Source organism: Eschscholzia californica, unplaced genomic scaffold (assembly GCF_041429995.1).
Source record: "Eschscholzia californica isolate CP2 unplaced genomic scaffold, dmEscCali1.0.p SCAF_3, whole genome shotgun sequence".
Lineage (NCBI taxonomy): Eukaryota > Viridiplantae > Streptophyta > Magnoliopsida > Ranunculales > Papaveraceae > Eschscholzia > Eschscholzia californica.
The window spans coordinates 56,866,225-56,879,655 of record NW_028238420.1 but is presented as its reverse complement, the minus strand read 5'-3'; the positions used below and the strand labels follow the sequence as shown (position 1 = coordinate 56,879,655).

At 37.2% G+C, this 13,431-nt stretch overlaps 1 protein-coding gene and 1 non-coding gene across 2 annotated transcripts; one reads left to right on the top strand and one right to left on the bottom strand.

Annotated features, from left to right (window-relative positions):
- The first annotated feature begins 357 nt into the window (after positions 1-357).
- SAC9 (sacI homology domain-containing protein / WW domain-containing protein) lies at positions 358-12,096 on the top strand. The gene is made up of 15 exons (XM_086671302.1): positions 358-588; positions 1,304-1,427; positions 1,526-1,599; positions 1,833-2,431; positions 3,009-3,141; positions 4,029-5,245; positions 6,171-6,278; positions 6,511-6,681; positions 6,811-7,053; positions 7,582-8,037; positions 8,824-9,645; positions 10,024-10,221; positions 10,477-10,920; positions 11,022-11,252; positions 11,662-12,096. The coding sequence occupies exons 3-15, from the start codon at positions 1,587-1,589 to the stop codon at positions 11,941-11,943; spliced, it is 4,917 nt and encodes a 1,638-aa protein (XP_086527428.1). The 5' UTR covers positions 358-588; positions 1,304-1,427; positions 1,526-1,586; the 3' UTR covers positions 11,944-12,096.
- Positions 12,097-12,945: 849 nt separating this feature from the next.
- On the bottom strand, positions 12,946-13,019 carry TRNAE-UUC (transfer RNA glutamic acid (anticodon UUC)). The gene has a single exon. It is a non-coding gene; the product is annotated as a tRNA-Glu (tRNA).
- Between the last annotated feature and the right edge of the window lie 412 nt (positions 13,020-13,431).

Here is a 13,431-nt window from a genome sequence, read left to right as displayed (position 1 = left end):
AGAGAGAGAGAGAAGAGAGAGAAAAAAAAAAAAAAAGTTTGAAGGTCGCCGGCCGGAATTTGGCCGGCCGGCGACCCGTCGGTGAAGACGATGATGTGGCTTGTTTTAACGAGGTGGCAGAGAGAGAAAACATGTTGGAGGAGAGAGAAAAGATTGTGAAGAGAGAGAGTAACGGTGTTATAACGGAAGGGGGCCATATGAGTATTTCTCGTAAAGTAGGGGGTCAGGCGGGAAGCTGGTCACAAAGTAGGGGGCCATTAGGGAAATAACCCTACTTTTTTCTAGCTAATTCTCAATTATGGTCCTACACTCCTACCTCACCCACAACTTCCATTCAAGGACTAAAGTTAGAAAAGTAATAGCATTTGGGTTTAAACACAAGAAATTGAAAGTTTACTTTCATCGTGAACAAATGAGATCCGACGACTACAAGGTGGTGGATTACTAAAATAGTTTCTCTTTTTTCTTTTTACTTCGTAATTCCTCCGAGGGAAAAAGAAATCTCTCTCTCTCTCTCTCATCTTCCGAACTTTTTTCTTCCTCCTTCCACTCATCCGAATTCATCAATCAGATCTCCATCAGAAGAAGGTTAGGGTTTCATATAATTACTCTTGTAGCTTTCTGATTTTTTTTTTTTTCATTTTAATAAACTCCAAAGCAACTCGAATTCTTCTGATCTACTTGCTGTTCAGTATATCGATGTAAATTTGATTTCCTGATCTACGAGATTGCTTAAGAATTGAATTATATGGAAAAGTAATCCTTCCTTTCTTTCACTGATTGATTTTCTTTTTCAAATGTGAAGTCAATTTGCTTCAATTATGTCAATTTAAGTACATTTTGTGTGTAGAATTTTGGAGATTGTTGGTTATTGATCTTAATCTCAATCTCGGTTGAAGAAATTAACTAGCTTCTTCTATTAAAACATGCAAAAAAGAACAATTTTTAGTGTTCTGGATTGCTCAATCTGGTTCCTTTTTATAAATCTAATGGGAGTGGAAAAGTGGTTCAAGTTAAAAAAAAATAGCTGGTTTCTTTGATTGAATTAAATTTGTCTAAAACTAATCAGTTAGTTCATTTTGATGGTACATGAAATTCAAAAACATGTAAGCCTAACAAATGACAAGAATATTAGTACAATAACTTGTTACACTGTCTGAAACAAACCGTCACACTTTTAGAATACCCTATGCACAAATACTGTTAATGTGATTATAATGTCTATTTTATTGAGAAGGCATAGTGCGATTATATTATGTGTCTGTGAAAATGCTCCGCTTTATAATCTTATTTGTTTTTATAGTTGCTGAAGATCGAAAGGTCTGGACAAGATGATAGTGTAGATTACGGTGCAATCTATGCTCGGCATCCCAGGTGCGGAAAATAGGTTTGTAGCCGGTTGCATGTGGAAAACATATCTTCCTCACGTAAGACAGTTTCTGGATTATGCTTCATCTCCTATTCAGTTCTCACTCAATTTGATATTACAACCATGTCTTGTTTCCTCTTTTTCTTGTCTTTTCAGGTAATCATTTATCATAATATTTAGACCTTTATAGTCGTGCAACCACTTCTGTCAGGCACTTATGGAAAGACCAGGTAAGTCATTTTACCAGACACTGTAATTGCTGTTGTTTGGTTTCCCTTTGTTTCTTGCAATTGCTTCCATACTTTTATCAACAGTCAACACATGAATTTCTTGTCCTAGCTCTTGTATATAATAGTTTCTTTCGAACTGTTAGACTCATTTTGATTTTTGGTTTCTGTTTAACTATGATATCTCACATATGTAGTACATCTTAACTTCTCACATGTTTTTTATGCATTTGCAGTTGGTTCCGTGAGGGATTCATCCGTGGTTGTAGTTACACTGGAAAGTGGCGAAGTATATGTTGTGGTGAGCTTGTCTACAAGGTACGATACCCAGGTAATTTATATTGATCCAACAACTGGAGCACTGTGCTACAACAGTAAGCAAGGAAATGATGTTTTTGGTTCAGAGGAGGAAGCTTTGAATTTCATCACAAATGGATCAAAATGGATGCGAAAAAGTGTAACTTATGCAAGAGCTATTCTGGGTTATGCATCTCTTGGGAGCTTTGGGTTGCTTTTAGTGGCTACTAAGTTGACTGCATCGATTCCGAATTTGCCTGGCGGAGGGTGTATATATACAGTTGCGGAAAGTCAATGGATCAAAATTCCACTTCAAAACCCTCAACCCCAGGGTAAAGGGGAACTCAAGAATATTCAAGAACTGACTGACCTAGATATTGATGGGAAACATTATTTCTGTGAAACAAGGGATATAACTCGCCCTTTTCCGAGTCGTATGTCATTGATGAAGCCAGATGAAGAATTTGTCTGGAATTGGTGGTTTTCAATGCCTTTCAAAGACATTGGGCTGCCACAACATTGCGTCATTCTTTTACAGGTTTTCCTTCATCCAAACTTCCATTGTTTATGCTTAAATTCAGAAATTATGTATGCTTCAATTCAGAAATTACATATGCTTGAATTCAGAAAATACTTATGCTTGAATTCAGAAATTATTTATGCTTGAATTTAGACGTTATCTCATCTTAATTACTAATTTTTTATTTTTGGTATCTCTAATTAGTGAATTAACTTTACCTCAGAGAATAGTGACACTTGGACCTTCGTTATATTCCCATATTTGTTCACCCTGATCAAGATTTTAGCTTATCCCATGCATTAACTACTCCGTTTTATGTTCAACTTAATGTGAAGATACAAATATCATTTAGAAGTTAAAAAGTGAGGATAACAAGTGTTCAATTGTTGTGGCCACCCTTAATATGACTACATTGATGTGACATGTGAATATTTACTATCTAGTTTAGTGAGCAGAAAACTAGTGCAGAAATTCATTTCAGGAGTTCTAATCTATAATTACCGGAGAAAGCTGCAGAAAAAGAAAACGTGGTTTCTCTCTAAATAATGGCAAGCTTGTAAGACATAACGTAATCTTCACTCTTATTCTGCTCTAGGGTTTTGCGGAATGTCGAGTATTTGGAAGCTCAGGTCAGCAAGAAGGAGTAGTTGCTCTTACAGCTCGCCGTAGCCGACTGCATGCTGGTACTCGGTACTTGGCGAGAGGGTTGAATGGATGTTTTAGCACAGGTAATATCGAGGAATAATATTTCGGTTAGTGTGGAAATTTTACAAATCTATGAAAATGATGGAAATACGATGGAATTGTATATAACAAGATTATTAAACCATGATGAAGCATAAAACTGATGTATATAACGGATTAACAAAACCTATTAGTTTGAGGGGGTACTAACAATTACACAGTTACATCCAAGGGTAAAATGAATAACTTCTTGATAATAACACCCAAAAGATAACATTCTTACTGATAATAGTTAATAGTTAACAAACTCTGTAAGGTATCGTCAATTACAAAATTATATCAGGGGTGTTAGGGAGATAAAATCAATTTAGGCAGTTAAGTCACGGGGTAAATCATTCAAATAGATTTAAAAAACATTAAAAACATAGCATAAAAATTAAGAGATATTTATGAGAAATGAAGAAGAAAATGAAGATGAAGGAAGAGGTATGTTTTTACTTTTAGCTTCTCTAGATTTTTTACTAGATTTTCATTATGTCGGTCGAATTTTCCATCATGTCGGTGGAAATTTGGAAATTTCCATGTCAGTGGAAGCTATGCTAGAAATACTTGTAAGTGTGATTTCGTGCACCTAATATAAATCTAGGAAAAATTGCGCGAAATTTCGGTGATACTAGTTATGGTATTGACATAAAATTGTTTTCGGGAGAGGTATTTAAGTTGCTCTTCTGCATCTTATTTTGGCCTTGGCACTTATATTTGTTTATGTGATTAAATACTTTTCAATGCAACTTCTCTGCCCGAAGAAATGATTATATTATTTTATTTTTGTATGTTTCTGTCCTTTCATAGGTTCTTATAGTTGTATTATATGGTGGCCTCTAATAATATTTGAATTTCACGCAGCTCATTAACAATGTGCATCTGACAGGAAACGAAGTGGAGTGTGAGCAACTTGTGTGGGTTCCTAGGAGAACTGGTCAAAGCGTTCCTTTCAACACATATATATGGCGTCGAGGCACTATACCGATATGGTGGGGTGCAGAATTGAAGATGACTGCTGCAGAGGCAGAAATTTATGTTTCCGCCCGTGATCCTTACAAAGGAAGTTCAGAATACTACCAGAGGTTAAGTAAGAGATATGGTGCCAGCGACACAGATGTAAATGTTGGAGTTAGTCAGAAGAAAACTCCTTTGGTTCCTATTGTATGTGTCAATTTGCTTAGAAGTGGAGCAGGAAAATCAGAATGCATTTTAGTTCAGCATTTTGTAGAATCTGTGGAATATATAAGATCAACTGGAAAGCTCCAAGATACTCGGATCCTTTTGATAAATTATGACTGGCATGCTAGTACGAAACTCAAAGGTGAACAACAAACAATTGAGGGGCTCTGGAAACATCTTAAGGTACCCACAGTAAATATAGGCATTTGCGAAGGGGATTATCTTCCTTCGCGACAGCGGCTTAAGGACTGCAAAGGAGAAATCATCTGTATTGAAAATCTCGAAGGTGCCTTTTGCCTAAGATCACATCAAAATGGGGTCATACGCTTCAATTGTGCAGATTCTTTGGATAGAACTAATGCTGCTAGTTACTTCGGAGCCCTCCAAGTATTCGTAGAGCAATGTAGGCGTTTAGGGGTTTCCCTTGATACAGATTTGGCTTTGGGTTATTCTTCATCAAATAACTATGGTGGATATATTGCTCCACTGCCACCTGGCTGGGAAAAACGTTCTGATGCAGTTACTGGGAAAACGTATTACATTGATCACAACACAAGAACTACAACCTGGGTTCATCCATGTCCAGATAAACCCTGGAAGAGATTTGACATGTCATTCGATGAGTTCAAGAGGTCAACTATATTATCACCAATATCTCAACTTTCTGACCTGTTTCTACTTGCTGGTGACATACATGCAACTCTCTATACTGGTTCCAAGGCTATGCATAGTCAAATCCTCACTATATTTACCGAAGAAGCTGGGAAGTTTAAGCAGTTCTCTGCTGCACAGAACATGAAGATCACTCTGCAAAGAAGATATAAAAATACTGTCGTCGATAGCTCTCGCCAGAAGCAGCTAGAGATGTTTCTTGGAATGAGACTCTTCAAACATCTTCCATCAGTTTCAATACGCCCTCTAAAAGTAAGTTTTGCTAATGATTTTGTACTTAATCAAAAGTAACAATATAACAGACAGCGTCATTTGCCTTTTCTTCACCAATTATTACCAAAATTGTATATTTTCTTTATATGCTTTTTCATCAAGTATTCACCAATTACTCTTTATTGCTCGTTGATGGATTCATTGATTCTTGTTGGAGAATTCTTGTCTAAAATTAATGTAAAACCCTTTCCCCCTACCTCTACATCTCTAATAATAGTCTGAAGTTTCTATTTTTTAGTATAATGCCTTTTAGGGTCTTAGGGAATCAGTGTGCTGCTATATAATGATAATCATTGTTCCTGTATGCTTCTCAGATGATTTGCGATGATTGAGAAGTTAAAACTTAGATTTACTCTTACATTTCATATCATCTGGTTGCATGATCTGCATTTTTGGCACAATATTCTAATGTACATTTAGCTCTGGTTTCTTCGTTTGTCCCGGCTTAAGTGCCCGTCTCTTGTAGATTTGCACTGCTAAATCACAGAAATCCATGTCACACTCAGGTTCTTATTACTTGGTGCGAATATTAAGTGCTTTAACCCTCACTTTAGCGCATCGAATATCTGTCTGAGTTCGCTATAACTAATAATGTTGTCGTGTTTATATTATTTTTCATAATATGAATGAAACTTATGCAGTTAAGTAGACTCTTAGTCACTGTTTCCATGCTAATTGCTAGTTACCACGTCAAATATTCTTGGGTCCAACGAGAATTGTGGTTAGAGGCTTTTCTATTGTTGATCTACGTCTGATTTTCCAAGAAATCCTTTTGACCTTTTTCTTATAGACACTTTTTGGACTTCGTACATTGTTTCCTCAACGTGGACAGGCTTATATACTATAGAGTTTGTTTATTTTTTTCTATCAATGTCTTAGCTATTTGCAATGTTGACTTATACAGGTCTTATCAAGGCCACCTTCTTGCTTCTTGAAGCCGGTTGCAAGTGTCTTCGCAACTCCTACTGGTGAAGGCAACCTTCTGAATTTCAAGAGGAAGGATTTCATATGGGTACTCATCTTCTGTTCATGATGGAGACTAAAGTATATTTTTATATTACAAACTCCTTTTAGCATTGAAAAGAAAAGGCTTGTGATCTTCATAAATACCGTGCGGATTGTTTTATTTTGATGTTACCCGAGTCTTCACCCTATAAATTTAGTAACAATTCTGCTTTTTTATTTATTATCATTCATTCATTTCATATTATTTTTTCTATTTTGTACTTTTTACGTGATCACAGGTTTGCCCACAAGCAGCAGACGCGGTTGAACTTTTCATTTATCTTGCTGAACCTTGCCACGTTTGTCAGCTTCTTCTCACAATTTCGCACGGTGCAGATGATTCAACTTTCCCCGGGACGGTTGATGTGAGGACAGGTCGTAACCTAGATGGGCTTAACCTTGTTTTAGAGGTCTGTTTCCTGACTTACAGTCTCTTAAAGACCATCACTATAATCGTTGGATCACCACACATTGTCTTAAATCATAAATGTTATTTATATACTCTACTTAATTAATACTTAGTTACTTGGTCTGTGCAGGGAGCTTCTATTCCACAATGTTTAAACGGCACAAATCTTTTGATACCTTTGGCAGGTCAAATTAGTCCTGAAGATATGGCAGTTACAGGTGCAGGTGCACGTCGTTATGCTCAAGAAACACGTAGTCTCTCATTATTATATGATTTTGAAGAATTAGAAGGAGAGTTGGACTTCCTTACTCGTGTGGTTGCAGTAACATTCTATCCTACTGTTCCAGGGAAAACTCCTTTAACTATTGGTGAGGTATGGAGCAGATCTCATATATAATTGTTGGATAGCTGTATTGTTACTTGGTAACTCGTGTCGAAGCTCGATATTGCTTTCTTTATCTTCTTCTTCAGCAATAGTCTTTGTTATCCTGATATTATTAATCGCTTAATCGTTATTGCAAAAGCGATTATCTTACGATGCTACTTTTTTTGTGTGTGCGCGCACTACAGTACCGTCATCCCATCACGCTGTTAGGAGTTAGGATAATTCTCTTACTTTGTCTTCCTTGTACTAGTACTAGTAGCATCACCATCATCATCAATACAGACCATCTTTGTCAGCTCACTCTAAAAGCTGCAGCCCCCATAAAACAGCGTATTGCGATCTCATTGTATCATTGGAAATCTCTTCAATATGCTATTACTTTTAGCAGTTATAGTCTTACATTATCATGGATATCTTAAAAGCACTTGCATTTGGGTCTAACAAATAATATTTTGCTATCTACCAATTCTTTGTTTTGTCGCCTTTAAGTTACTCAATTGATGATTTTTCTTGCAGATAGAGGTGCTTGGAGTATCTCTTCCTTGGGGAGGTGTATTTACTAAAGAAGGACCTGGTGAGAAATTCAGGGAACTTCCAAATAAACCAAAGGACGAGATAAACCCTTTCCTATGTGGTTCCGACACCAATCCATTTGTAGGTGCTTCTTTATCTAATGAAATTGTGTTGCCCTCAGCCCAACCAAGCGCTCCCGTTGGCCCAACATTTGATTTCTTGACTGGAGATATTGGGGTGTCTGATACCTTCTCTCAACAGCAGACAGCACATTCAACAGGAAATGCTGTCTCTGGGGGAGGGGACTTCCTTGATTTCTTAGACAACGCTGTAACAGAATACAAGGGATCAGAGGCAGATTCTAAATCCTCTAGCTTGACGCAGCAGGAAATACCTAGAGACCATAGTGGCATCCAACATTACATAGATTGCTTCAAAGCTTTGGTTGGTCCTCAAATGGTATTCCATCTTTTCCTTCTACCACTCTCTTCCCGTTTTCTTCATTTGTATGAAGTTAGTTAATTTTGCCTGAATAGAAATTTAGAGTTTTATAAAAAAAACTTCGCTTTTTCAGACGTATGAGTTGTTTAAATCACCTTAGTGTCATGTTTTAATTACTTACTCAGTTACTCTCTAAATCTATTTGTCTACATTTTTTTTTTTTTTTTTTTATGTTTTTCCTTATCTTTGGCTGTCTAAGTGCATGTTGCTATGCCACTTTAGTTTCGTGTAATAGTGTATCTAGTTTAACCATTATGTGTTGTTGAGAATATAAAAATGACTTAGACTACCCATGGGGTAAACTGTAGCTTATAGTTGAAACTTGAGGGTGTCAGTCAGATTTGATTTACTAGATTATTGTGCTACTTCCATGAGACACGTGATTGTTACACTGCTCCTAGGAAGACTTCAGATATGTAACTTCCAAATTGGTGAGTGCTTCTGGTAAGTATTTATTACGTTCCCCACTGATTGAAATCTGATTAGATGCACTGAAGAAGTTTGCAAGTTATTAAGTACTGACTCATGCATATCCACGGCTATCCAGCCTCCTTAAGTTACATTAGCAATCATTTCATTATATGTGCTAATTATTCCAAATTCCACTTTATTTCTTCTTTATATTTCTAAAGCATCTGCTTTCTATATTGATACTGTGGGTAGTTATGATGCAGTAGGTTTAGTCATCTAGAAATTCAGGTCAACATGTAAGATAAAATGTACTTAGTGTGTCCCTCCTCGCAGACAAGCAAGATAGACTTTGAAGAAGCCATGAAACTTGAAATTGAACGCCTCAGGTCGAATCTTTCAGCTGCTGAAAGGGATAGAGGTTTACTATCTGTTGGCACTGATCCTGCTACAGTAGATCCAAATGGATTACTTGATGATTCGTACATGGGAAGGTTATGCAAGATTGCAAATAGCCTGGCATTGCTAGGGCAGGCTGCACTGGAAGACAAAGTTACTGCAGCAATTGGTCTTCATACCAATGATGATGATATCATAGATTTCTGGAATATTTGTGGAATTGGAGAAACATGCTCTGGTGGCACGTGTGCTGTTCGTGCCATAACCCAGCCATGTATACAAGTTGGTTCAGTGGTTCCATCTGTTGGAACTTCACCGACAATCTTAACATGTTCATATTGTAGGCGAAAAGTGTGCAAAGTTTGCTGTGCTGGTAAAGGAGCTCTCTTGCTTTCAAATTCTAGCTCGAAGGAGGTCACAGGTTATAATGGTTCATTGAGTCAAAGTGGCCAGACTGATGGAGGCTCTACCCGTTCAGCTATACCAGATGGAGTTATGTGTAGATCTTGTTGCAATGAAATTATCCTAGATGCATTACTTTTGGACTTTGTTCGGGTCTTGATTAGCCAGAGAAGAAGTAATCGAGCAGACAGTGCAGCACATAAAGCTCTGTGCCAGGTAATTAGACTTCCATCAAGAGAATACCCTCTTGAAAGAAGCAATACTTCTGATAGTCAGCCAGTTGTCGAGGTCTTGAAAAAGGTGCTCAGTGGAGAGGAATCACTTGCAGAATTTCCGTTCGCCAGCTTCCTACATTCGGTAAATTTGATTCTTTTCCTAGTCTGAATATTTGCTTAGTAGATAATATTTGTTTACTGCTTGCTACTGTTTGGAAACGTAACTCTGGTCCAGTTCCTCCATGGAACCCATTAATTATTAATTTTTCATTGCTCTTCCTTCATGTTTAAATTTTTAGTTTTATCAAGTTAAGGTCCTCACCGATTGAGTTGTTAGCTTGTAATTGTTCCACCATGCATGAAATTTTCAGCTTGATTTTTCTCCCCAATTTGGATAATTAACTGCCTTTATAATTTTATAAATCATCTAATTAGCAAGTTAAGCTCTGAGTTATCTTCATGCTTCCTCCAAGATTATGAAAATTTGATGAATGTCTAAGTTGACTGCGTGTAATTGCAGGTTGAAACATCAGTAGACTCTGCCCCTTTCATGTCATTGCTTTCCCCATTATATTCCGGATGTCGAAATTCTTACTGGAAAGCTCCCCCTAGTATATCGTTCGTTGAATTTCCTATTGTTCTGGGCAGTCTCTCTGACGTATCAGGGGTTGTCCTACTAGTTAGTTCATGTGGCTATTCATCTTCTGATGCTCCTACTGTAAGTTTTTGTGCCCACTTATTTCCACTTGTATAGATCCTTATATCGATCTTTATAATCATCTAGTTTCTCGTAATCCAGAAACCCTGTTGATATGAGATCAAAATTCTGTTATTCCTGATACTTGTATGCTTCCAGTATTAGGGCTTCATGTTTAAGTATTTCGTTTTTCAGAGACCTTCTACTTTCTTTTGCTCTGTGCTAGATTTCTACCTTAGAGATCCTTTTCTAAGTCTCCCATATTTGTTAGAACAGGTACAAATATGGGCGAGCAATAAAATAAACAAGGAAGAACGGACCTGTGTAGGAAAATGGGAGGCGAAATCCTTAATCGAATCCTCTCCAGAACTATATGGATCAGAAAAATCTGATAACGAGAACGTCATTCCAAGGCATATCAAATTCACATTCCGAAATTCAATTCGGTGCCGCATAATTTGGGTTACTCTACGTCTCAAAAGACCAGCTTCTAGTTCTGTCAATTTGGAGCTTCTCTCTCTAGATGATAATCCATTTGCAGAACTTAACCGCCGTGCCTCATTTGGAGGAGCAGTTCAGAGTGACCCTTGCCTGCATGCTAGAAGGCTTTTGGTAGCTGGAAGGCCCGTGAGAAATGAATTGATTGCATCAGAACAAGGGCCAGATCAGATAAAATTGAGAAATTGGTTAGAAAAAGGTCCACAGTTAAACCGATTCAAGGTACAACCTAGCTTCTATCTCGTTTTCTCTCAAATTCATGTTTAAAATATTTAGTAGGGGTTGAGTCTGCTAACATTATAATTCTCTTTACACTATTTCAGGTCCCAATTGAAGCTGAAAGGTTGACAGGAAACGAATGTGGCTTGGAACAGTATCTCTTACCTGCTTCACCTGAATTAGCTGGATTTCGTCTTGATGCTTTTAGTGCGATAAAACCTAGAGTGACACATTCACCGTCATCGGAAGCAAATCTCTGGGATAATTCTTTAACTTGGCTAGAAGATCGACACATCTTTCCTGCAGTTCTATTTATCCAAGTATCGGCCCTTCAGGTAGTTGGAAGTGAATACACTACCATAAATACAGAATGTGTATATATTAATATATATATATATATATATATATACATATATTAATATATGCATATATATACATACACGTATAGCCATGTATATCAGTTTATGACTACATAATATGAACATATAGACCAGAAACTCTTCCCTAGTTAAGATTTGAAAAATTCGAAGTTTCAAACGTGACTACTAGCTCAGGGAGCTCGGCCTGGGTTCGATCCCAATCCAATCTTTAAGTTACTCGAGCGGATAGGCTGAACCCAACTACTTAGCCACTCACTCCTTCACAATTATCATATTATCCGGTAGCTTTTAGCTCTAATGAGGTATATGTTCTTTCATCTTCTCCTTCAGCTTATGTAGCTATTATGATTTTAAATATTTTCAGGAGCCTAACAACGTGGTTACTGTCGGGGAATATCGACTACCGATTGCTCGAGCTGGAACACCGATGTACTTTGATTTCCCAAGACCGATTCAGGCTAGGCGAATCACATTCAAACTTCTTGGTGATGTTGCTGCATTTGCAGATGATCCAGCAGAACAGGATGAGTCTGATTTTAGAACTCCTCCATTAGCATCAGGATTGTCTTTGTCAAATAGAATTAAGTTGTATTATTATGCCGATCCTTACGAACTCGGCAAATGGGCAAGTCTTTCTGCAGTTTAGTAAGATGCATTTTGTGGGTCTTGGTTTTCTGCAATTTTGTTATCTTATTACTATTTTTTTCTTTTTTGTTTCCTTTGTATAATGACACGCAATTGTAACAATGTTGAATATGTATTCTTATTGCTAATGAAATTCTTCAAACAAACAACAAAAGGCAGAGACACAGACAACAGTCTCTCCCTCCCTCCCTCCCTCCCTCCCTCTCTCTTTTTCTCTCTTTTTCTCTGCTCTTGTATTAGTTATTGGGGACAGTGATAGAGAGGGAACAACAATCTCTCTCCTCTCTTGTAATAGTTGTGGTGGACGGGGGAGAGAGCCATAGAGGTGGAACATGTGTTGGTAATGAAAGCAGACTGGTACGGGGGAGTTAATAACATTTTCGGGGGCCGTTCTGGAAAAATAAGAAAAAAAAATTAGGGACACAAAATTTTAAGGCAGGTTGTGTTTTATTAAAAGATCATCGGAGATGACATTTTGCCAGCAACCCTTACCACCTAAAGAAGAAATGGTGATGGGGGAACTGGTAGAAACAAAAGAACACACCAAAAAAACGTTAACTCAAAATTTGTACTCTGGATTTTTTTTGTTTTCCTAAAGCGATGGCCTATTTTTGAGGAACATAGTACAAAACTACTCTTTTGTACATTCCTCATATTAAATCGTTAATAAGAGTTGTTGTACTATGGTTCCTTATACTAGCAGATTTGTACTATCGTTCCTTGTATCATATCGTTGTTAAGAGTTATTTTAGGGATTTGAAAGTAATTGTTAACAATTTATAAGGACTTCAAAAAGAAATTAAGCAAATACAAATCAATGAATCATGTTATTGTCTCTTGTTCTTCTGTCGGAAAAGAAAAAAGAATATGATTTTTTTCATTAGAGTTTAGAAGTTGTACCTTTAAGTTCTCCAAAACTATGAGATTTAAATTAACTAGTATAAACTATAAGGTCCTTGAAATGATAAAAACAACAATGTAGTTTTCAGGAGGGAAAAAGGGTTTCCATTGCCGGGATTTGAACCCGGGTCGCCTGGGTGAAAGCCAGGTATCCTAACCGGGCTGGACTACAATGGATGTTGGACCTTAAAGGCGTCTTTCTTATTTACTACAAACTTTCTTCTTTAGACAAGGCACCATCATGAAAAGATCCATGGGAGATTTTATAGGGCCCCCTCGTTTTTGTTAAAAGGCCCCCCTCAATGATAATTTACCAAGTAAAATGATTTATGGGGAGGTCTTTTAACAAAATTGGGGAGGCCTTATAAAACTTCCCAAGATCCATTCGCCAAAAAGGGTTTCAGGTACTATTTACGTCGCTTCAAACCATTGTTAGCGTAACAATTTTTACGTTCATCCCTATATATGTAACTTGCCATTTGTTCGTTTCATTTTAGTTTTTATATGCATTTCCAGTGGCATAACTGTGGTTCCAAGAATTGGCATTTGGCATATTTTTGTCTTCACTAGGTGTGGTGTGGTATGAGCA

Bases quoted from the DNA above. Each gene is read 5' to 3' on its own strand.
- SAC9 (XM_086671302.1), top strand. The intron at 3,142-4,028 runs GTAATATCGAGG...TGCATCTGACAG, and splicing joins GAATGGATGTTTTAGCACAG to GAAACGAAGTGGAGTGTGAG. The intron at 7,054-7,581 runs GTATGGAGCAGA...TTTTTCTTGCAG, and splicing joins CTCCTTTAACTATTGGTGAG to ATAGAGGTGCTTGGAGTATC.